This window comes from Tursiops truncatus, chromosome 5, assembly GCF_011762595.2.
Source record: "Tursiops truncatus isolate mTurTru1 chromosome 5, mTurTru1.mat.Y, whole genome shotgun sequence".
NCBI lineage: Eukaryota > Metazoa > Chordata > Mammalia > Artiodactyla > Delphinidae > Tursiops > Tursiops truncatus.
This window is the reverse complement of record NC_047038.1, coordinates 117873216-117899326: the sequence shown is the minus strand read 5'-3', so window position 1 is coordinate 117899326 and position 26111 is coordinate 117873216. Positions and strand designations below refer to the sequence as shown.

Below are 26111 nucleotides of genomic sequence, written 5' to 3'. Positions count from 1 at the left end.
GCAAGCCCAGGATAACAATGAAACCATCAGGAAACATGAGCAGTAGAGAGCAGATAGGGAGAGGCCAGTGATGAAGGAAGAATTCCCCTCTGACACAGTACCGAGTGTTAGCGAACATGGGAGCGTGCAGAGTAAAGGTGAAATACAAACACTTTGGAAAACAATTTAGCAACCTCTGTAAAAGCTGAACCCATGCCTACCCTATGATCCAGCAATCCCACTCCAGCAGGAATGCTGTTGGGGGCATATGTGCTCCGAGTGTCATACGATAAAGTTCATAGCAGCATTATCCGGGAAAGCCAAAACTGGAAACTACCCAAATTCAACAGCAGAATGTGTAATACAATGAAATAGTACAAAGCAATGTAAGTAAACAAACTACAGCTACACACCACAACATATCTAAATGTCACAAATATAATGTTGAGCCAAATTAGCCAGTCATAAAAGAATATAAACTATGTGGTTCTATGTACATAACATTTAAAAACAGGCAAAAATAGAATATAGTGTTATAAGTCAGACAGTGGATCTTCGGGAAGGAAAGGGGGCAGTGACTGGGGAAGCTCGCACAGTGGGGAAGCTCTGAGGTGCTAGTAATGCTCCTGTTTCTGGATCAGGATGACAGTCACGTGAGTGTTCGTTTTCTGATCATTCGTTAAGTGTTCCATTTATGTTCTGGTTTTTTTCTCTTGTGTGTTATACCACACAATAAATAAATAAAAAGAAATCCCAGTCTGACACGTTCCCACCAACTAAAGGCTGGAAAGAAATCAAACTGAGAGATTCCCGCCAGGAAACAGATACTGACGGCACAGAGCAGTCGAATTTCTTGCTTGCTGAAACACGGGCAGGTCTGAAAACATTAAGAAATTCGGGACTGCCAAGAAACTGAATTCCCTGTAAGACCTACCCTGGATGGAAACAAAGGTGAATTAGGTATCAGCTCTCTTACCAAATTTGGCAATAACCTATACTTTTAATCTAAATTTCAAAAGCAAACATTGATTCCTGAAACTTGCAAAACAGCTCAAATTTTTAAAGCATCCTGGTTTCCTCTTTTGAGCAATCATGGAAGTGCAGGGAGGCACAAGAGATCATTCAATCCAACCTCTACCATCCCAGTCAAGTGGACAAATAGACAAACACTTCTTTAGCGTTCCCACTGCAAATGAATTCTGAGATGTTCCTCAGTTACCTGTTCTAGAATAAACAACCTTGACTAGGGCATAGCCTCTCCTGAGAGTAACCTTGATCTTATATGCTCCACTTCAAGCTCTCGTCCTGCCCCACACCTAAATGAAAAAATACCATAGGGCTTCCCTGGTGGCACAGTGGTTGAGAGTCCGCCTGCCGATGCTAGGGGAGGCAGGTTCGTGCCCCGGTCCGGGAAGATCCCACATGCCGCGGAGCGGCTGGGCCCGTGAGCCATGGCGGCTGAGCCTGCGCGTCCGGAGGCTGTGCTCCGCAACGGGAGAAGTCACAACAGTGAGAGGCCCGCGTACCGCAAAAAAAAAAAAAACACAGTAGGAGAATATTTATAAATAAAATAATGTGCAAAGTCTGGTCCGTTAAAAAATATAAATATACACATACCAGAAGCTTTTGAATGAATATAACTATTACTACTAATTATGTCTGAGTGGTGGGGTTGCAGAAGTTTTGTTGGTTTCTTCTTTTCCTACAAAGATCTGTATTGCTATTTTAACAAGAAATATACTTTTTTTTCACAAATATCTTAAAGTATTTGCTTACCTTAGCTGATTTTTCAAAACTTAAGCCTCCATCCAGCTTAAAAAGAACTGTCATGTTGTACCCAGTCTGGTTTCCATGTCCATGAGGCCACCAAGTTTCTATAGTAACACTCTTTAAAAAAATAATATATCAGTCTAAGTAATCTGTGGCATATTTTCAGCAAAATAATATAGTAATTCAGAGCATCACATCAATTTCTCATAGACGAGCACAGAGCAATATAAATCTCCCTCCTTGTATTATGCCAAATTATACCAATCCACAGATAATATTTAAAAATCAACATGCTAGGAGTTTAGCATGGATTAATATACCAGAAGGGAAGGGAAATAACAAAATAACATGGGCATTCAGAAAAACAGCTCTTCCCGTTGCAACACTCAGCTAACATGTATTCTACATTCTTAACATTTAGAATTGGACTTTGAGGTTAACTCTTCTTTCAAGCCCAGAACTAGAAAAGCGTTTTGAGTTCTTACTTTATCTGAACAGTTACTGAATGCTGATTTGCTCTATCCTTTTCAGCTCACAATTGTCAATTAGAGGAATAAGAAAAGGTAAAATCCAGTTCACTCCTACTTACGAAAGATCATAAGTTTAGAATTAGAATTCTGTATGTAGAATAAGTACCAATATTCAAAATAGTTTACAAATACCAAAAATAATCACAGCATTGAAGTATGATGCTTAGAATGTATTTTGGATTTAGGATACTCCAAATACTGCAAAAAAGTTAAAATATAACACACCTGACTTTTTGAGAGGAGAGGATGCCAAATTAATCACGTAACCTCCGTTTTCTTAATCTTAAAATTTGGGAAAATCATTCCTTAGCTTGCACACACACAAAATGTATAACCGATTAAAAGTAAAGAAAAAAATGGAAAAAGTACACTTTTCTTTAATACTCAGGTCCTTTTTTCTAAGCATTTCTTTTGAACAACACTGCTTTTCATCTTAGTGCTTCTCAGGAAGTACCATCATTCACCTTGTCAATTTTCACAAAGAGTTTAACAATCCTTTCCCCATGCTGAAGTTCAACGCTGTTTGTCTGTTGTATTTTTAATTCAGGGATGGCTATAATCACTTGACCCAAAACTGGCTTTGAACTGATAACATCAAAACAAGACTCTATTTCAAGATTCCACTCCTGGATATTATTATCTAAGGTACAAAGAGAAAAAGAAAAAATACATATATATTATGTAGGACTCACTGAAAAAAAGGCCAACGCAGCTTCTAAACTATAAGTGCTCCACAAATGCAATCCTGATCAAAAGTTCAGTGAAAATTCTCTTTTAATGTTTAGAGTTTAATCCTTAATTCCGAAGAAGAATAACCAAAATTATATTTTTATATATACTTCTACTCTAAAAATGTTACAATCATAAGTCACAAAAACTTTATAAATACGGCACAAATAGAAAATTACAAATGAAAAGATAACATAAATCTTCCAAGATTTATCAGTCTTGATTTATCAAACATACTTGCTTGTTCCTTTTTATAAAGTAAAAATACTGAGGGTTTTTAAGCCATATAATAAGTTAGAAACTTAGGTGTATTAGAATTAATCCAATGTGGAAAAAATAAAGATGCATTTTAAATGTAATTATTTATCCAATAAATGTGTACTGAGAACCATCTAAGTGCCATGTTCTTTGCTAAGCGATGGGACTTAAACAGTCACCAGGGTAAATAAACATGGCCCCTGCCCTCATGAGCTAAAGGTCTAATGGGATGTGGACAAGTACAAACGTGTGATAATACTAGGATAGGAAAATTAAAGGTTGTTTAGAAAAATATTCATATTCCCTTTACCACATTTTTATTGTTCTTAAACAGAAGCACACACTCCAATCTGATCCAAAGCTGTTTATTTTCTAAAACATCCCTAAATCTTTGACAGCTACCTCACCTTTAACTCGAAATCATATTCCCTCTGGTTTCCCTTACTATCTCTTATTTCAAGAAATAATAATAGATAACATTTACCAAGATCTTACTATGAGCCAGGCATTGTTTTATGCTCTCAACAAGTATTAACTTATTTAAGCATCACACCATTGCTACAAGGTAAATTCCACTACTATCATCATTTTATAAATGAGAAAACTGAGACAGAGAAATTAAGTAACTTGCCCAAGATCACACAGCTAGTAAGTGGCAGATGTGAACCAAGACAGTCTAAAACTAGAGACCTCGAAAACATTTAACCTCTAAATTCTGCCAACTCAATCCAAATAATTTCCGCCAAACCACATCTTAGTGGTACTCAGGAGTTTTACAGTGGGGAGAGGATCTTATTATATAGGAGAACATTTAATGATGTCAAGCTATGCTAGACATCAAATATGTCCTTTGGCTGAGTCTTTGACCAAAACAAGCACAGATTCACAAAACTGGTGAACTAGAAGTATGCTGACAGATCACCTGGTCTACTTTCCGATGTGTTTGATTCCCTCTAGACCACAGGCTAGCAAACTATGGTCCTTGGGCCAAATCTGGACCACCTCCTATTTTTGTAAATAAAATTTTATTGGAACACAGCTGCTATGGACTGAATTGTATCATTCCCCCCAAAATTCATATGTTGAAGCCCTAACCCCTAATGTGATTCTATCTGGAGAGAGGGTTTTTTTAGGAGGTAATTAGGTTAAATGAGTTCATAAGGGTGGGGTCCTATTCTGATAGGACAGTAGCCTTATAAGAAGAGGAAGAGATCCATTTCTTTCTTTCTCTCTCTCTCCCCGCACACCCCCTCAGCCCCCAACCACGTGAGAACACAACTAGAAAGTTGGCCATCTACAAGCCAGGAAGCAGGCCCTCAACACAAAGCAAATCAGCCAGCACCTTCATCTTGGACTTCCCAGCTTCCAGCACTGTAAGAAGTCAATTTCTGTGGCTGAAGCCGACCAGCCTTTGGTATTTCGTCATGGCAGCCCAGCAGGCCAGGCAGCAGCCATGCCCACATTTTACGTATTGTCTTCGGTCGCCTTCGTGCTACAAAGGCAGAGTTGAGTAACTGCAACAAAGGCCATATGGCCCAAAAAGCTAAAATACTCACTACCTGACCCTTTACAGAAAAAGTTTGCTGATCTCTACCCTAATATATTTCCCCCGAAAGGCCATTCTAATCTGTCTTTAATATCTCTAATATAATGACAAAAACCTCTGCCTCCCCTTCTGCTAGCCTTGACTATTGGAAAGTCGTCCTCTACACTGATGTGAAATCCACTTTTCTCTCATTTCCACCTAGAGATTTTAGTTCTGCCCTCTAGGCCTCTCCTACCAACCAATAACCACCAAGTTCAAGCACGCTCCCTGGGACTTCCCTGGCGGTCCAGTGGTTAAGATTCCGCCTTCCAATGCAGGTGGCACGGGTTTGATCCCTGGTCAGGGAACTGAGATCCCACATGCCGTGCAGCGTAGCCAAAATTTTTTTTAAAAAGGCAGGCTCCTTGGCCGTTTCCTATCGCTTCTTCAGCAGAGAATCAGCTGCTTGTAAGGGCCTCCAGAAGGAAGACAAACAGAGTAATTCCCAAAGGTTATTGGCAAAATTGTCCAGTTTCTATTGCTTCTAACATGGAAGGTTCTAAAGTAAGTCACCCCTCTGGAGCTCATCCTGTTAACTCCCTCGGGTGCCACTAAATGAAAAAACTAAAGCTGAGGAATTAAAAACCCAGCATGAGGATTTACAAGCCTATCGTGTCATTACCAAATACCCTACAACAACATATTTTGCGCTCTTTTCTTCTTCCAAATGAAGTACAACCCCTCCTTCCAGGAGGAGAATTCCATGGAGAATTTCAGTAGTTTAGGTTCACAGAGCATACTGAGAGTCTTAAATAATAATTTTCCTGGTATTACCTGGTCACTTCTTTTCACTGGCTAATTTTAAAATGTATAATCTTATTTCTAGTTAAGGAGAGCGCCCCCTTATAAATCAAGACCCATTTCTAGAATGCAGCTTCCCAGCATAACTCTTCCAGCACTAACAAGTTATCCTTTCCTAAAGAATACCTATCACCCCCAGCTCTCCTGAAGTGGAATGCAAGATCATTTCAAAAATGGACAAAGTACCGGGGATGGGATAAGAAAGAAGAAAGTTTACTAAATGACTTAAAATCCCCTCCCAGGTCTCCCTCTCAATGACACCAAGTTTTGCATCCTTCCTCACCCTGACTAATCAACCCTGGACCCAAACAGGACAGGAACTCCTTATCAAAACAGGGTGGAGAGCAAGCTGATGAGCTCTCTCTACAACTTGAGGCCTTCCCTGGCCTGGAGCCTCAGCGATGTCCTAGCTGATGCCCTGCTCCCTGCAGAAGACACTACAGTCTATAGTTTGTTCCATTTAACCTCAACCAGGTGGGCAACCCAGGGCATGGCAGAGAATGTGGTTCTGGCCATTGACTCATTTTCAGATTCTTCCAAAGCTGATTCAGTGAGGTTTCTTCAGAAACAAACAAACAAATCACCATGAGTCTGACTCGGATGGGAATTTGTAGAAAGGGTAACCAGCCTCACAGCCCAGATGAACGTGTGCTGCTTCTTCATGAAAACAATCTTCAGGAAAAACTCCAATTTGTGTAGATGTGGCCAATACATTTAACCTTTTTTTTTTGTTTTAAATTTATTTGGCTGTGTCGGGTCTTTGTTGCGGCACACGGGATCTTCGTCGCAATGTGCGGGATCTTTTCTTGCGGCATGCAGGGTTCTCTCTAGTTGTGGCATGCAGGCTCTACAGCACGTGGGCTCAGTAGTTGCAGCACAGGGGCTTAGTTGCCCCGTGGCATGTGGGATCCCTACCAGGGATCAAACCTGCGTCCCCTGCATTGGAAGGTGGATTCTTAACCACTGGACCACCAGGGAAGTCCCAGTACATTAACTTTTAAAACCTTCTAAAATGTGCCAGCTCCTTTTATAGTCCCATATAGTCCACTTCTTTGTCAAGATGTGGTCAGGATAAAAATTAAAAAAAAACAAAAAACAGCTTTATTTGGTTGTCTAAGAGAAAAAAAAAAGTATAGGAAGACATGGAGGTAGAAAAATAAGAAGACGGATGAATTACATTAATTCAAGTGTGTCCATAACTACAGAAAGAGTTACTCTCAAACTACACCTTAAGCCTTGCTTTAACTGATTGTAATTAAGCCTCAAATATCAGTACCTTCATTTAATCATATATCTAGCTTCAAAAAAAACTGGTTCTTCCACACTTACACCCTCACTAGGCTGTAATGAGTGCTGTAATTTACAAACACAGGGAAAGAACTGTAGAATGTTAGAGGCAAAAGAAACTTGGCCATCTCCTAGTTACTTTGCAGTTGTGGTATTTGAGGCCTTGACTGCAGAACTAGCTCAAAGCTCCCGAGCCAGTGGACAGGACAAGGGCCCAGGTTTCCTAACTCCAGTGCTCTCTACCTTCCACTCATCTCCCACAGAGGCGCCTATCAAAAAGAAAGACACTAGCAGGCACGCACAGATTGAAATTTGCATATGAATAATGAGGAAGACCAAAAGCAAAGGTGCTTTTTGTCCTTCAGAATCCTAAGTCCTAATAGCAAATACGTATAATGTGAAACAAAGCATTTGAAGGGACTGTAACCATAAAATATTAGCCTCTTAATATGAGCGTCTTTCTAAAAAAGAAAAAACACTGAAATCTACAAACATAAGGAATGTGTCTGACCTTCCACTAAATGCATAATTACATGGTGCCACAGTTCCTCCATTTGTCAAAACACTATCTTTGTAACCTAAACTACCTGACAAAGGCATGACAACAGTTATGTGAGCATTTCTGCCAAACACTGGAAATATATTTCTTGAATAATTACTGTCTGTGAAACTTGACAGGCACTATAAATTATACCCCAATCACAAACAGCAAAGATGTTGAATCTACTTAAAGAAACAAAATACACCCGAAGGTCACAGTTAAGAATACAGGATGGGGCTTCCCCGGTGGCGCAGTGGTTGAGAGTCCGCCTGCCGATGCAGTGGACGCGGGTTCGTGCCCCGGTCCGGGAAGATCCCACATGCCGCGGAGCGGCTGGGCCCGTGAGCCATGGCCGCCGGGCCTGCGCGTCCGGAGCCTGTGCTCCGCAACAGGGGAGGCCACAGCAGTGAGAGGCCCGCGTACCGCAAAAAAAAAAAAAGAATACAGGATGGCATTTGGAAGGGCTAAGAACCAGCAGGGACATGCAAGCACACTCAGGTCAGCATGGGATGGATCTGCAAACATTGGTGGACGGCTCATGTAAGATGTAAAAGATGCTTCCTCTCACTGGGGGGCAAGCTATTCAAACATGGCTGCCCTGATTAGCCCTACTGAGCGCCTCCCAGCTCCGCCTCCTACCTGCTCGCTTCATCTTGCATCTTTCATAGGTGATGCAAAGCTGCAATGAAGAGATAGCCTTGTGCATCTGAAGGAACAGCAATGACAACGAGCCACAGAATGCTGAAATTCAAACATAGGATACATCCCCATGCTCCTGCCAGAATTAGAGGACAGACTACAGTAGCTGCTTTTCAAAGAGCTAACAGCTTGCATTAGCCAGAAAAGCAGGCTTATAGTTAGTTACAACAGCTGTTTTCCCCTTCTTTCCCAAGCAGCAAGATCTCCTTGCCTATTCAGCAGGACAAAATCCTCAAAGATGAAATCAAAACAAAACAGACACAAAGCAAAATCCCGCCACCCACCCCCCCCACCAAACAACATAAATTGGTAAGTTCTAGAGAAAAAAAAAAATCGACTTACACAACAAGGCAGCTACTCAGAGATCATTCAAGCAACCTACCTACCCATAAATATATTTTCGAGGGTGAATACCATCATTTTATGGGTAATGAAAAAGTGATTCAAAATGAATGTAAGAAAAAAGTGAATGCATGCTTGCATTCAAAAAGGAATGCAATAAACAAGGCACTGAGCAAGACTGACAAATCTTTGCTACGTTGTAATATTATATTCTCTATATTAAGCTGTAAGCAAAGGGCAGCAATGACCTTCAATAAAGGCCACTGTTGGGCAGGCTAGGGTCTAGCTAGGAGCTAGGCCCACTCTTCCAACTCAAAGCCTATGTCTTCAAGAATGAAGAGACGGGGTGCTTTAGGCTAAGGCCGCAAGTAAATGTGGATACGGTCGGGAAGGCAGCATCTCTGAGGAACGGAATTGCCCAAGCACAGGTCAAAGACCCACAGCTCACCTCAGCTCAACAGGAAGATATACATGTTGAAAAACATCTCTATTTTATTTCTTTCTAACTGCGGTAACAGAAGATTAAACAATGCAGTGTTTCATCAGAACATACTTATTATATATTTGGACTTAATATGTCTATGTAACCTTAAGAACAGTTCATAAAACTAGACAACCATCCCTCCCTAACAAATTTTAGGGCCTAATATGAACAATTTACATCAGATTACAAATATGAAAGACTTAGCATGGAGATGATCAATAAATGAATATATGTCTATCTCTCTCTCACACACACACACACAGACATTCAAATAAATATTTTCTAATGACGTTTTAGAGAAAGTCACATCAATAAGTTGGTATCTCTCAAAACCCAGATAAATGACAAGAGCCTAAGAGATAATGAGAGTAACTCTTGTTTCCCTTTGACCTCAGTATTTTTTCCAAATATAAATTTGCTTTTAGTACCTTAAATATTAAGAATATGTGAAAATCATTTAGGAAGCTGAGGTTAGGGCAAAATCAAACAAATGACCAAAGGATATTCAAAAGTATAAAAGTTTAGAAACCACTATGCTAAGGATTAAGAATGCAGAAAAGAAAAAAAAAAAAAAATATATATATATATATATATATATATACATAAAGCAAATTAATTCACAAAAATTTCAAGTTAGTTTTTAAAAGTCTAACAGCCTTCTTTCTGTCATATTTTATACAATTAAACTGGGGAACTATGGTTGGTCATTTGGTCTTTAGGGTTAAACTCACTAATTTTAAATTAAGAAATAAATTAGACATTTGGAAAAGCAAAAAGGTTATTTTCTTCTAGCCTCAATAGGCAGAAAGCAGAAAGTGCTACAAAGTCAAAGTAGTTTAGCATTTCATAATAAGCTGGCAGAAATCACTAGATACTAGATTAGTTTAACTGCTTTCTTCCCTTATTATAGAGACAATATAGGCTCAATATAAAAATTTAGAAGAATAAAATACAAACTATCTGTAGTACTATTATACAGAGATTAGCCACTGCTTGCATTAGTTTTGACTAACCTCATTTCACACTTAAATTTTAAACATGAATACAGTATTTGATTTTAAATAAAAATTACATGTATCTACTTTTGATTATGAACTAATCCTTTTAAAAAATGTTTAGTAACTCTCAATGCCTGCCTCAAACTGTGTACCAAATAAATGCAAAAAGTATCCAGAATATATTAGTTTATTCTCTATTATTTTCAACTTCTAAGTTTCTATTGATTTCAGTAATAATTGCTATCTTCCAAATACAAACTGAAAAAAAAATTTCTGAAAAAAATCCTAAAGGAAGTTCCTCTCCTAATGCTTTCATAAGTTTATGCTTCAATTTTCTCTATTACATCAAGTAACCAAACTGAAATCTATAAAATTAATCAAAAATATAAGAATTACTGCTTAATATACACAGGACAAATCTTCTGAACAGGAAAGATATTCTTCCCTATGTTAAGTACAAAATATATTGTAGTCATAAAACATCAAAAATGTAGTTGATATGGATAACTGATTACACCGAGTCTAAATTAAATTTTAAGCATCACTTAAATTGATTTAATTCAAATAAAATTTGCTCAGTCACTAATGGTGAATAAACTGAACCCTAATGACTCATACTCAGGAAGAAATGTTTAGCTTCATATTCAAAATTTTAAATTAAACTAGAGCAGTGTTATTCAGATTTTTTCAGATATCAGGATACCTGGAACTCACAGCACTTTTTGCTAACCACCTAAAACACTGATTAAACTTCAAAACTATTAAATAAATAACTTTTGGCAAAATCAGACCCCTTCTTACAGTAGGTTTTATTATATACACCTGAGAAAAATTACGGGTGGGGATGGGGGGCAGTGAACCATTATGTATTTGATTTCATAGCAAGGCTCAATTCGGGTTGAGCCTCTGAAGAAAAGTTTGAGAAACACTAAACTAGAAAGCTCTAAACAGCCACATTTATATGTGCAATTTACATTAGATCTTCCAATGCCTTTTAAGCATTTAAAAATGCCAGCAGCGGGCTTCCCTGGTGGCGCAGTGGTTGAGAATCTGCCTGCCAATGCAGGGGACACGGGTTCGAGCCCTGGTCTGGGAAGATCTCACATGCCGCGGAGCAACTAGGCCCGTGAGCCACAACGACTGAGCCTGCGCGTCTGGAGCCTGTGCTCCGCAACAAGAGAGGCCGCGATAGTAAGAGGCACAGGCACCGCGATGAAGAGTGGCCCCTGCTTGCCGAAGCTAGAGAAAGCCCTCGCACAGAAACGAAGACCCAACACAGCCAAAAATAAATAAATAAATTTATATAAAAAAAAAAATGCCAGCAGCACCTAGTAACTTCCTCAATTATCAACCGTCTCTGATATGCTTTTGTCTTCTGCCTTTAGAAAACACAGATCTGGCTCTATCAAAGAGCAATCTAGGGTCACCAGGGCCCTAAAGACAACAGAACTCTTGTATGGACACACCACATACTTGCTTACAGACTTCATCTAGTTAGGCCTGCAAGGAACTGGACTGAGCATCATGAGTTATCATTTAAAATCCCATTTGCCTCCACCTTCGCCCTGATTTCCCTAACTTCTCAAATCCTTTGATCTTGGTTTTCTGAACTACTAGGGCTGCCATCCCAAAGACTATGACACAATCTAGTTTGGCTTGATAATTGTTTATATCTCCCCTCCCCACCTCAACCAACTTGCAGGGATGAGTAAACACATTATACTTCTTTTCTATGCCAAATACACACAGTGCTGGGCAAAGAACTCAACAAATATTTGACCAGTTTTTAACCAATTCATTGACATCTGTGAGATTTCTGAGGTTTTCTTTAATGCTCCCTTCAACTGAAAAAGTAGTATTCTTTACCTTATAAGAGCTTCTTTAATGCCTTGTCTGTCTTCCAGTTTATTTTCAACTCTTAACAAGGCTGGTATGTCATGGCCTTCAGAGGAGAAAATGTGCAGTGACAGAAAGTCAGCCCAATGATTTAAGCAAACCAAGAACTCAGCACCATGGAGTTTTGAAAGTGACTACAGGGGCAGCAAAAAGGAGTGCAAGCCAGCAGCCCAAATTCTTTTAAGAAACAGCTTGGGAGAACAGAGCTTCCTTCCTTCCCTCCCTTCCTCTTTCCTTTCTTTTCTTTCTTTCATTCCTCCTCTCATTTTTTATTTTTCAGAATATGTTAAAAGGTAGGTACCCACCTACTTAACTGCTTTATACAGTAAATTTTCATGACAGGGACTTCCTTGGTGGTGCAGTGGTTAAGAATCCGCCTGCCAATGCAGGGGACACGGGTTCATGCCCTGGTCCAGGGAGATCCCACATGCCGCAGAGCAACTAAGCCCGTGCGCCACAACTACTGAAGCCTGCGCACCTAGAGCCCGTGCTCCGCAACAAGAGAAGCCATGGCAATGAGAAGCCGGCGCACCACAACATAGAGCAGCCCCCGCTCGCCACAACTAGAGAAAGCCCGCGCACAGCAACGAAGACCCAACACAGCCAAAAATAAATAAATTAATTAATTTTTTAAAAATTTTCATGACAAATCAGTTTGTACATATTTTTCACTTTTCTAAATTTAATGTGCCATAAAATTTTTTTTTAAATAAGTCTCTGAAAAGTACAGTTGTCCCTTGGTATCCACAGCAGATTGCTTCCAGGACCTGCTGGAGATACCAAAATCCACTGATGCTCCAAGTCAGCCCTCCACATCCACAGTTCTGAATCGATGGATTCGACAGACCTCGGATCATGTAGTACTGTAGTATTTGTTGAAAAAAATCCACACATAAGTGGACCTGCACAGTTCAAACCCATGTTGTTCAAGGGCCAACTGTATATATATTCAAATTATAAACCCAATTTTTATAACATAGAGGAGGCTCAAAAAAGAAAAACAAGAAATCACAGCTCTTAGCTTACCATATATGGGGGTAAATGTGAAGTAGTTCAGATGACAAATATTATAGGCTTCAATTCTAACATCTTTCCAGATGCCCTGGGTAGGAAAGGAAGGCCCCCAGTCCCAACTAAAGGAACACTGTGCCTGCAATTTTAAGGGAAAAAAAGAAGATCGATTCTAATTACCACGAAACTTAAACATTATGAAAACCTTTTTCTTTTAAAATATTATGTACATGTGTACTAGTTTGCTAGGGCTGCCGTAACAAAATACCAAAAACTGGGTGACTTAAACAATAGAAATTAACTTTCGCATAGCTCTGGAGGCTGGGAAGTCCAAGATCAAGGTGTTGGCAGGTTTGGTTTCCTGGGCTTACAGATGGCCACCTTCTCACTGTGCCCTCACATAGCCTTTTGTATACACACACACAAACACACACACACACGCCCCTAGTGTCTCCCTCTGTGGTCCAAATTTCCTCTTCTTATAAGGACATCAACCATACTGGATCAGCAGTAATCCTAACGGTCTCATTTAACTGAATCACCTCTTTAAAGACCTCATCTCCAAACAGAGTGACATTTTGACCTTACTGAGGGTTAGGACTTTAATATACAAATTTGGGGGGCACAGAATTAAGTCCATAATAGCGTGTGTGTGTCCCATATATAGCATCTAAAATGACCCAAAATGATCCTCTCCTGGTATTCAGGTCCTTGTGTAATCCCCTCCCCTTGAGTACAGATTAGACCTAATGAATCACTTCTAACCAACAGAATACAACAGCAGTGAGAGCACGTCCAAAATTAGGTTATAAAAGAGTGCACCTTCTGTTTTGGGTGCTCTGTCAGCTCTCTCTTGGCCAAGGGGGAAGTCAGCTGCCATGCTGTAAGGCAGCTCTGTAGAGAGGCCCACATGAGTGAGCCTGGAAGCCCATCTGAGGCCTGCCAATAACCACATGGGTGAGCTGAGGTAGGCCTCATCCAGGCTTAAGGTAACTGTAGCCCTGGTCCACAGCTTGCCAGTAACCTCATGAGTGACCTTGAGCCAGAGGTACCCAGCTAAGCCACACCTGCATTCCTGACTGACAGAAACTGTGATAATAAATGTTGTTTTAAGCTGATAAGTTTTGGTATAATTGTTACACAGCAATAGATAACTAAAAAAATAACTAATCTATCAACCTAGGAAACATAGTTAAATTTGGCAGAAATGTTCTAAGACCATAAAATCTAATTATGTACATTTATTCTTCAAAAGCATATTACACTGAAGCAACACAATAGTTACTCTTTAAATTTCTCCCAAATATCTCTGCACCCACTATTATATTTAAATGTAATAACTATAAAGAATGAAGAAACATATTGAAAGATAAAGATACAACAGTTTAAGAAACTCTAACTAGAGTTTCTTGCCAACTCCTATTTCCTCCAGTATGAATTCAGAAATCCTGGTTTCTGAACTTACAGCCCAAAACCAATCAGTTCAACCGGGGCACAGTTGCAGAAGGCTAGTAATAAGAATCACTCATAAACATGAACCCTACAGTCTGGTGAAAAGTTTGATAAACCCAGGTGGTTTTTTAAAAAAATTGTAAAGGGGGAATTCCCTGGTGGTTCACTGGTTAGGACTCCACGCTTCCACTGCAGGGGCATGGGTTCAATCCCTGGTCAGGGAATTAAGATCCCTGCAAGCATCGTGGCACAGTCAAAAAAAAAAAAAAAAAATTGTAAAGGTACATTATCAGTCACCTATCTTTCTTCTTTTTCCAACGTTATCTAAGTTCTGAAACACTCCTCAAGAAGGAAACCTAGAAAGACAAGCTCTCTACAAAAATTCTTGTAATTTTTGGTTCTTATTTCTTTCTTTTTTTTTTTTTTTCTTTTTTGCAGTACGCGGGCCTCTCACTGTTGTGGCCTCTCCCGCTGCGGGGCACAGGCTCCGGATGCACAGGCTCAGCGGCCATGGCTCACAGGCCCAGCCGCTCCGCGGCATGTGGGATCCTCCCGGACCAGGGCACGAACCCACGTCCCCTGCATCGGCAGGCGGACCCCCAACCACTGCGCCACCAGGGAAGCCCTGGTTCTTATTTCTAATTTTTAAATCCCACTGAGGGGGCAGGAAAGAGATGCCCAACTTCTGAAATACAACTGGAGTCTTCAAACAAGCATTTCATATGCCCTCATCCCATCCTCAAAGCTAAAGCCCCGAGACTGGTACCTTGCGAATAAAGTTGACATGGCATTCGCCATCCTGCACACGCGGAGGGCAGTTGGGGGGCACGCTGTAGTGAGTGTGAACTTTACTCCTCTGGTCCGCATATATCACTGGTGACTGGAAATGCACCTCAAGGATGTTTACTGCTTGGACCACATGTGTAATATCAAAGCTCTAAATTAAAGGGAAAGAACAAATGTGAAAGTAGCCTCCTGTGTAAAATTTTAGATAGAGGCAGAATGCATGAAAGATGCATAAAATAATTGACATCTTTAGGTTTAGCCTTTTGGCAGGAGAAAGCGCTTCTCCAAAATAGTATTACTTCGTTGCCTACTTTTAGTTATAACTGATCACATTCTCCTACGCAAACATAGATTTCTAGGTTTTCTCCTGCTATTTTTACTGACAGATGATGGTTCTAGGCAAACAGCGCAAGCAGAGACTATCTTTAGCCCTGGAATGTCTGCTCTGGCTATTCACACATGGCTTTGAATTGCCAAGGATTTCCTAGACACTTCGTGATAACCTGACTCTCCGCTATGCATAGTATGTATTTCTAAGTCATAAGTTATTTTCGTTTTGATAAGTCTACCCTTGAAAGGGAAGGGAGATCAGGATACAATCTCTTAAGGTAACTGTTCCAGAAAGGAAGGAACATTTTCTTTTAAAATGGTTTGTCAACTGTCATTTCCCATGAAACTCTGGATTACCAAATTAACAGAGAAGGGAACAGCATTTGTCAAACATTGCCTATATGCCAAAAACTAATACTGATCACTTTATATAATTAGCTCATTATATCCTCACAATAGTTCCATAGGGTTTGAGTGTCTTCATCATTCTACAAATATGGCAACTGAGAGATAAAGTAACTTACCCAGTGCATCCAAGGACCTGTACTTGCCACTCATGATAACAATGAACCCAAATACCTACAAGTGGTTCTTTTTAACCTGATGTCATTATGTACTTACATAGCTTCTGAACATGTTGTCTGTTTCGCCAACAGGAATATTATTGAGCAGGACTACTGTAACTGTATCGACGCCTTCAAAAACCAACTTTACTTTACGCCATTTGCTAAAAAAAGAAGATTTTTGAAACAAGATGTATAGAACATTAACTTAGATAATTAGCCTTTTTTTATTAGTTAAGAACGAAAGGAATAAATATTTCACAGAAAATATACATTCTTAGAAGGGAGTTTGCAATGAAATTTTCAGAAATATTGCTTTAATACATTTTTATGTTGAGTGATCCAGTTTAACTTTCTTCAAAATATTTCAATCACCATAAAATCATGAGCATGACTTCTAATTTCCATGCATTGACTTGTTTCCTAGAACTTCACAAATTCTTATAAGAACGAAGTGAAATAATAGACATAAAACATTGTCACAAACTATTATATTTACTAACACTAAGAGAACGCATTAACCAAGGAACAAGTATCTATGAGTAAACATTATGTGCCCAGCACTCTGCTAAGCCTTACAGGGAACTAAAACAGTCTCTGAATTTAAGGAATCTGCAATCTGATTAGCATTGAAGCCTAAAACACAGGAAACAAAGAGAAAGCTTTCAATCTCTTCTACTTTGTGGTACAGTCTTGTTGGATAGACTACAAGTGCTATCAGAGTTTATGTCATAAGGAAAGACTTCAAGAAGGAGACAAGAGTTTAAAGAAGAACAAAATAAATAAAATGTATACCCATACAATAAAATAGCACTCAGCAATAAAAAGAAATGAAGTACTGGTGAACATGACAACACGGATGAGCTTGAAAACATTATTATGCTAAGTGAAAGAAGCCAGTCACAAAGGACCACATATTGTATAATTCCATTTCTTTGAGTTTTCCACAAGAAACAAATCCACAGAAATAAAAAATAAATTAGTGGTTGCCTAGGGCTGAGAGAGGGATGGGGGATGGAGGTGCAGGAAGTGGTGCACGATTGGCAACAGTAAGCAGCATTTTCACAGACAAGCAGAGAAAATTAAACTTGATCTGCTAATCGAAAGGAAGACACCGTCATTCTTAAGCAAGAATGTCATGGTAAAATCAAAATTCGGGAAAGATGAATCTTATGTTTCTGCATACAAAAGACTGGAGAATAATAAAGGCCTAGGCAAAGGCGGAAACTTGGAAATGAGGAGGCAGGGGCTGAATCAAGAGAAATGATAGGCAAAAATTAACAGGACTCAGAAACAGACCGAATACAGGGAGATGAAGAAAAGATATGATGAGCCAAAAACTCCTTGGGCACAGAAGATTGGGAAGAAGGTATTACAGTAAGAGAAATAACGAGGTTGCTAGAATATAAAGCAAGCTTTCAGTGGGAAAGTCAATTGGTTAAATTTCGGATATGTTGAGTTCAAGGTGAAAGAGGACCCCCTATTAGAGACATTTTAAGTATTATCTGGAAATAAGAGCCTGGAACACAGTAACTCCATGATAGTGAGCACTATTTTCTGGCTTTATTTCTTTTTTAAGAAGCTAGTAAATAATTACCCGAAAAAAGGTCATATTAAAGGGACAAAAGGGTTTTTTTTTTTTTAATTTAGCAATAATGGTGGTAGATACAATCGGGTTACATTCTGCTACATAGAACATTACTGAAAACTATACCATGGTTTTCCTCGTGGCCTCATGACATAATCTAAGGCCAATGCCTTAGTTTCAGTGGCTGGTTAATGCTACACCAAACAAAGGATGTATCTCTGATCCTACTTGACAATATTGTAAATATATACGCTCTATGGATTACTAGGAGGGCAGGGAAAAGGAAAGGCAGATAAGAGAACTGACTAGGTCGAGGTGACTCCATTATAACCACTGGAAAAATGATTGAATAAGACATAATTTTGTGACTAATGATCAGTGGCACCACCCTCATACACAAATCAAAACATAAATCATATATATTCACTTTTATAGTACAGGCTTTAGTCTGACAATGTTCGGATAGGCAACCTAAAGAAACAGAAGACTATCGCAGACAGAAAAAGAACAAAAGTTCAAATAATAATAATAAATGGATAGATATAAATATAGATAGACACACATAAGTACCTCAGGTCAAAAGGGATTTTAAATTTCTTGATATAGGTCCAGTTATCCAAGGCGATCCATCGGTAGTTAAGGTTATTAAATCTGTAATAAGGATCCTGTTGATAAAAATTATGGTAGGTGATTAAAAATGCAAAAATAATTAATTAAATAAACACGAAATACACTATCAATGATAGCTATTTATTACCTAAAAATTAATGAACTCTTGGCCTAAGAGTGCAAGCATTTCGTACGCCGACACATCCCATCCTCAAAGCTAAAGCTCCCTCTGTTTAAGAGCCCATTACCTTTCAAACAAAGTTGCCATGGCGTGAGCATACTAAAAATACTAAAAATAATTTTAAACGGAAAAAAAAAGCCCAACACAATCAAAATACCTGAAATGAAAGAGCTCTGAGATACAACTATTACATAGTTTCATTATGAAAGAACATGTGTGGAGATGAAGATTGGCTTCCTCTGTTAAAACCAAGCACAGAACCTGCAAGGTATCAGCAGAGAATGAACGGCAGCACTTCTCATGGTGCACAGCCATCAGACACTCACCGCCCTCTGGTTCTCACTGTGCGTTTTGCTGCCACTATCCCAGCTGGCCTCAAGAGGAACACTTCTCCTCTACTGCCCAAAGATGAGCAAAACTCCCACTCCTTGGATTTACTCAGCATTTACAAAGTTATTTTTCACTCAGCTTTACTAAGTGAACACAGAAAGGATCTCTGCAGAGAATATACAGGCAGCATAGATACCGTCAAACTTACAGACTTCAGGTTTCCTATATTAGCCTAGACTAGGTCAGCAAACTACAACCCATAGGCCTAATGCAGCTCACTGCCTGTTTTTGTATGGCCAGTGAGCTAAGAATGGACAGGTGTCGATAAAGAAAGTTTTACTGGAGCACAGCCAGGCCCATTCCTTTACAAATTACATACGGCAGTTTTCATGCTACAATAGCAGAGTTGAGTAGACACGACAGAGACCAAATGACCCATGCAGCCTAAAATAGTATCTGGCCCTCTGCCCTAGACAACTGGCCTGCTGGGTGTTCACAGATGCTCTTCCATCTCAGGGTCCAGCCCCAAGTCCTCCCTTCCATAATCCTTACCTCTTTCTTCTCCTACTCATTTTCTACCCTTTACCTCTCAGATGAGGGCTCCCAGGCAGGAGGTGGAACAGAAAATGGTAAGAGAAGTTTCTCAGTTCTAATGTCTGTGAACAACACCACGGCTACATAGAGGGACACAGCACAGGCTCAGAGGGCTTCTCCTTTCCAACTGGGACAGGTCCAAGGGTGATTGCCTCAGGAACTGCAACTCCACGTTGAGAGGGAAAAGCCAACTTTGTCTCAGTTCCACAGAGGTAAGGGCTGGCCACTGGCAACAACCAGCTGAGCACTTGCCCAGAGAACAAATCCGCAAGGGGCGCTATAACACCACGGGGTGCGTATCAAAATGGAGAGAAAGGCTTCAGTGAGAAACGGCTCCTGCCTGGAATAATTTTGATAAGATACGAAGAGGGTGGGGGGACTTCCCCGGTGGCCCAGTGGTTAAGAAGCCACCTGCCAATGCAGGGGACAAGGGTTCGAGCCCTGGTCCGGGAAGATCCCACATGCCGCGAAGCAACTAAGCCCGTGCACCACAACTACTGAGCCCGCGTCACACAACTACTGAAGCCCGCGCACCTAGAGCCCGTGCTCCGCAACAAGAGAAGCCACCGCGATGAGAAGCCCGCGCACCGCAACGAAGAGTAGCCCCCGCTCGCCGCAGCTAGAGAAAGCCTGCGCGCAAAAACGAAGGCCCAACGCAGCCAAAAAAAAAAAGATACCAAAGGGGCAGTCAGTGGTTGACGAGATTTAATAACAACCAATAGGGCTTCCCTGGTGGCGCAGTGGTTGAGAGTCTGCCTGCCGATGCAGGGGACGCGGGTTCGTGCCCCGGTCCGGGAAGATCCCACATGCCGCGGAGCAGCTGGGCCCGTGAGCCATGGCCGCTGAGCCTGCGCGTCCGGAGCCTGTGCTCCGCAACGGGAGAGGCCACAACAGTGAGACGCCCGCGTACCGAAATAATAATAATAACAACCAATAATCACCAAACCGACTTTTAAGGTCTGGTTAATGGTGAGCTTTTGTTCTGCTAAATGGGGTGTGCCAGGCCCAGCCCACTTGCTTCCTTTTCTTCTCCTCCCCACACGCAGGACTCAGCCTCTCCAATGAACTAATATGGAGTAAATATTTAAGGACACGGGTTTGAAGAGGCACCTAGTTATTAACCTGCCCATGTGTCTCCACCCAGCCCTATTTATAACTCTACACTGTGGACTTAATCCAATATATTTAAAAATATCATGACAAGAAAGGTGTGAAGGCTGATGCAGTTGCAAGACGTTAACCTGCGGAGCCTCAGGGCTGGGTGATGATCAGGCTTGTGGGGCACAAGACTCCTTCCTATCCCCCGGCTCCTTGAAGGAAGCTGCATGTCAAGCTCCAGAGGGTAATCTTTTCAGATAAATTTTTTCTAAACAAACAGAATTTAGAAGTTAAATATTTTCTCTTACTTAAAAGAAGCCAATCTGAAAAGGCTACAGACTGTATGATTCCAACTATATGATGCTCTGGAAAAGGCAAAACTATGGAGACAGTAAAAGGATCAGAGGGTACCAGGGATTAAGGAGGAAAGAAGGATGAATAGGCAGAGAACAAAGGATCTCTAGGGCAGTGAAACTACTCTGAATGATACTATGATGGTGGCTGCATATCATTATACATTTGTCAAAATCCATAGAATGTACAACACTAAGAATGAGCTGTAACATAAACTATGGACTTCTGGTGATAATGATGTGTCACTGTAAGGTTCACTGATGGTAACAAATGTACCACTCTGGTAGGGGGTGTTGATAGCGGGGCAGCTGGGCATGTGTGGAGACATATAGGAACTGTCTGTATTTTCCATTCAATTTTGTTATGAACCTAAAATTGCTCCAAAACAATAAAATTTATTTTAAAAAATTGCTCTAAGGGCAAATGCCTACCTCCCTAAATTAAAAGTTGCAGAGACTCAGATTACATTTATAATAACTACTGCAAATGCTAAGCAACCAACTTAATTTGGTTCCAGAGTGGTCTGATCCCCTTTGCTCATATTAAAATTCTGAGTCCTATTTAAAGCAAATAGGACTACGTTCAGCATTACGTCTGACGACTAAGGACCCATGTAAGTGACTGAGTTCATAAGCAAACCCATGAACCCTAAAGACAGTAACAGTATCACTTGTTGACCATTTACTTTATGTCAGCCTCCAAGATAGGCACTCATTCACTCTTATCTTCATAACAAAGATGTGCTGTAAATACCATTCTATAGAGGAAGAAACTAATGCTCCAAAAGGTGCAGTGTCTTTCCTGAGGTCCCATGATGAAGCAGAAGTACATCCAGGCATGAAACAAACTCAGTCCGACACCAAGGTCTACATTTTTTCAACTGTGCTTCAGTGCCTCACGCCATATTTACCTACTTTTCTGTGTGTGTGTGTCGTACGCAGGCCTCTCACTGCTGTGGCCACTCCCGTTGCAGAGCACAGGCTCCGGACGCGCAGGCTCAGCGGCCATGGCTCACGGGCCCAGCCACTCCGCGGCATGTGGGATCTTCCTGGACCGGGGCACGAACCCGCGTCCCCTGCATCGGCAGGTGGAGTCTCAACCACTGCGCCACCAGGGAAGCCCCTACCTACACTTTTATACCAGATGATCATTGCATCTCGTACCTACCATTTTTAGTAGTGTATGTGTATATTTACAATATATTTTCTTCTATTTTTAAGTGTATATTTTGAGTGAGAAAAACTTTATAAAGGAGTCTATGCAGTTATTAAAAATTTTTCTAGATCTATATTTATAGACATTTATAGATACAGAGAGATGTTCTATAGATACAGAGAGATGTTCATCATATATTTTAAATGAAGAAGTAGCTTACAAAACCATCTCAGGGACTGACTTCATCTTTATATTATTATATTTGTTTGTATATACTTAGAAAAGTCTGGAAAGATATATATGAAAATTTTTACCTCTGCTTAATAGTATGCTTTTTATTAGCTTTTTCCTTCTTTATATTTCTCTGCATCAATATTTGTACAGTAAGTATTAAGCATTTATTATTCTTTTTAAAAGAATTTTAAAAGAGAATAAGAAAATTCAGTATATAAGAATTTTGTGCATGATAAAAGTAATGTTTTGTATCAGTGGACAACAGAGAAATTGTTCAAATCATTTGATATAGAAAACTGTTTAACCATTTGAAAAAACTCAAATGGATCAAAATTTTAAATACAAAAGAGGAATTATAATAATACTAAAAGGAGGAAATATAGGTAAATATTTATTTAATTGGGAGAGAGGAAATTACTTCCAAAGCATAATACCAAAGACAGAAACAATCATAAAAGAAAAAAAGCTTAAAAGATTTCAACATATAAAACTTTAAAACATGTATATGACAAAATATATCATTAATAAATGGGAAATTTTTGAAAATATATAACAACAGGCCTAACAAATCTATATTTTAAAAGATGAATAGTCAATAGAAAAATAGATAAAAAACAGGAATAAGTAAGCCCAAATCACCAATAAGCATGAAATAAACATATAAAAGGTGTTTAGGGCTTCCCTGGTGGCGCAGTGGTTGAGAGTCCGCCTGCCGATGCAGGGGACACGGGTTCGTGTCCCGGTTGGGGAAGATCCCACATGCCGCGGAGCGGCTGGGCCCATGAGCCATGGCCGCTGAGCCTGTGCTTCCGGAGTCTGTGCTCCACAACAGGAGAGGCCACAACAGCTAGAGGCCCGCATACCGCCAAAAAAAAAGGCGTTTAACCTCACTAGAAAGTAAATTGTTTCTATTTTTATTTTTTAAAATAATATCCAAATCTAGCACTTAAAACAAGTACTCCAATAAAGTCATGATGGGAGTGTAAAACTGGTACAATTTTTATGGAGAACAACTTAGAAGTACATAGCAAAAGACTAAAAAAATGTATACTCTTTTGAATCAACAATTCCACTTTTAAAAATTTGTCCAACAGAATAAGGATGTACACTAACTAAAATGTAGCTAAAAATATCTTCCCATCATTGCAGAATAAAATCCAAAAGTTATTCCCAATGGCCTACAAGCCCTGCATGATCTGCCCCAGATGGCTACTTTGAAATCATCCACCTGCCCCCCAGGTCACAGGGCTACAGCCACCTGGCCTGCTTACTATTCCTGGAACTCATCAAGCATGTTCCTGCCTCAAGGGCTCTCCCCTCCTCACTGCCATCTTTTCTTCCTTTTTGCTGGGAATTCGCTTCCGCTTAAAACTGAACTCATCAAAAGATCTTTATCAAAATGGCTATCTTTAACCACCTTTTCTAAAATAGAATCTTTCCCAACAAGCCTTCGCTCTCTCTTCCTTTAACGTGCTTTATTTTTCTTCAGTGTACCCGCTGTCACTGTATTAGCTATTAATCTGTTTATTGTCTATCTCCTCCACTAGAATGTCTATTGGGACAAAGACTTTGTTTTCTTCACCACTTGATTCCAAGCACCTGGAATAATGCCTGCCACATTGGAGGTACTGAATAAATATTTACGAGATAATTAGGTGAATGACTTCAGCAAGATATGTTTCAAGTTCTCATGTAAACACTGTATTTGGACCAGTGTCTGCTCTAAACTATAAAATATTTCCTAGGTCAACACCAAAAAGGGATGGTATAATAAAGCAGGTAGTATAACAACATCATATTACTCCATATTGATACTTGACGATTATTGTCAATAGGCCTGGAGTTCCCCAATCTCCAAAAACTCCCCATCTCTCATCCCACTACCATTTAAGAACTACATCTACCTTTACTGAAACTTAAACTTTTCCTTAGAATTTCTTAACAGATTTAACAGACATTGTAAATTGTTCCCACGAGGAAAGGTCAGTTATTTCCTTCTGTGAGCACATCATTCACATTAACGAGTAACCAAACATTGTTTCTTGATATGCAGCCCTATAACATGAAACAGTAATCTGATTTACTACAGCCACTAATGATTTCCCATTGCCTTAATTTAATCAGGAAAATGAGGCAAGGAGAAACCCTGCAAAAGAAACACAGGCATTTTCAAAGCATGTTTAAGTGAAGCCTTGGGGTAACCAAGGTCACCTGTGGTCCATGTCATAAGTAGTTTGTTAACTAAAAATAGTTCAAATACTTAAGTCTGAGGATTCTTTACTTAAAAAATAAACAGGACCATGGTCAGTGTCATTTACATTTGCTTCCTTTCTGATACACATTTTTGAAAAAAGGCTAATTGTACCAGATCAGAAATTTTGCATAACCCTAGTTGACTGTCCTGTCATTTAAGTAAACTTTGAATTATATTCCTGACAGTCAACTCCAGTGCTTTAAAAACACATGATTTGTCAATGTGTCACACAGGGTAAGTGTCACACAGTACAGAAGGCTATGTAGTCAGGCCAGGCTGGGTTATAACTCCATTTCTGCCACTCTTAGTTGCTGTGTGATCTTGGGAAAATTCTCTAACTTCTCTGGGCTCCATAATTCATTCATCCATAAAATGAAGATAAGAAGACTTACTCTTTTTTTTTTTTTTTTTTTATTTTTATTACTTTTTTTTTTTGAAGAAGACTTACTCTTTAGAGTTGTTATGCGGATTGGGACAATGCATGCAAACCGCGTATCAAGTACATCTTGTCCCAAGCAAAGCCATTAAAGATGTGCAGCAGATGGAAGGAAAAAGCAGTGGGAGGTGGCAGTCTGTTTGCAAACCTCTAACCACAGGCGGCCAAACAGGAAAACGTCCTCCACCAGAAGTCTAGAAATTGAAGCATCTATTGGGACACACACATCACATCACATCACACGCCCTGAGAGGAAACAGCATCTTTCTTCATATCCCAATCAGCATTAAAAATTATTTAGTCTGTACGCTAGCACTGACAATCCTACCCTTACACTTGCAGGTCTCATTCTCCTCAGCTTATGTGCTGCTGCATCAATTCCAAATCTGACTCCCTGGTGCCTAAAAGCGAAAATGAAAAACTGAGGCATTAATGAATACAGTTAACCCTTACTAGGCGAAAGACTATTGTCCTCTGCAGTGTTCGGGTAGTTGAAACAATAATCCCCCTCTTTAGGCTTTGTCAGTGACAACACGTCCTTTCTAATCTACGCTTCACTGGAGAACTATGGCAATAACACCCCCAGTAGAACTGTCTGGACCTCCGCTTTCCTGAGTTGCTGCTGTCCCAGCGTGGGCGTGGGTCAGCCTCCATCTAGCCCGGACCCCAGCGGTGATCTTCGCCAAGAGTAGATACATTGCCTCGGCGTCCCCATCCCCACACCCTCACCACCACCACCCCTAGACCACAAGACGCAAAGGGGAAGTTAGTGCCAAACGGAGGAGAACAGCCCCGGGCTCGGGGACTGCCAGGCCGTTCCTGGGCCCCTCTCACCACGAGGGGGACGCGGGCGCAGGCTCCCGGCGGGGAGGCCGCACACAGTACCTGGATAAGCCTCTGGTGGAACAAGGCGCTGTGCACGCAACCGGGAACCTCCGCGGGCAACTCCAGCGAGCCGTTCCCGCTGCGGATCCTCCAGCTTCCCCGCAAGCTGACGCTGACCACCATGGCAGCGGAGCCCGCACCGCACAACGCAAGCAGCAGGAGCAGGCGGAGGAGCATGCCGGTGGCCGGTACCTCACCCACCCACGGGGGTAGAAGCCCCGCGCTTCGGAGAGCCGCGGAAGTTACCCTCTGTTCGGGAGGAGCCCGGGCTCTAGCTCTCCCCGCCCCGGGGCCCGCCCCCAGCTCCCGGCCACGCCCCCGCCTCTCGGCCACACCCCCGGGTCAGCTGAGC

The 26111-nt window shown here is 40.6% G+C and overlaps 1 protein-coding gene across 5 annotated transcripts in view; it reads right to left on the bottom strand.

Annotated features, from left to right (window-relative positions):
• The window catches only part of MANBA (mannosidase beta), a 113739-nt gene extending 87722 nt beyond the window's left edge, over positions 1-26017 (bottom strand). For 3 of the 5 annotated variants that reach the window (XM_033857363.2, XM_073805561.1, XM_073805560.1), the window contains exons 1-7: positions 25760-26017; positions 18200-18294; positions 16100-16205; positions 15129-15299; positions 12926-13049; positions 2744-2919; positions 1756-1866 (exon numbers count right to left, since the gene is read on the bottom strand). In XM_033857363.2, coding sequence (XP_033713254.1) covers positions 1756-1866; positions 2744-2919; positions 12926-13049; positions 15129-15299; positions 16100-16205; positions 18200-18294; positions 25760-25936 — 960 coding nt within the window. In that variant the 5' untranslated portion in view covers positions 25937-26017. Of the gene's footprint in view, positions 1-1755; positions 1867-2743; positions 2920-12925; positions 13050-15128; positions 15300-16099; positions 16206-18199; positions 18295-24886; positions 25085-25759 lie in introns of all 5 variants that reach the window. The other 2 variants (XM_073805563.1, XM_073805562.1) reach the window with 2 other exon arrangements.
• Between the last annotated feature and the right edge of the window lie 94 nt (positions 26018-26111).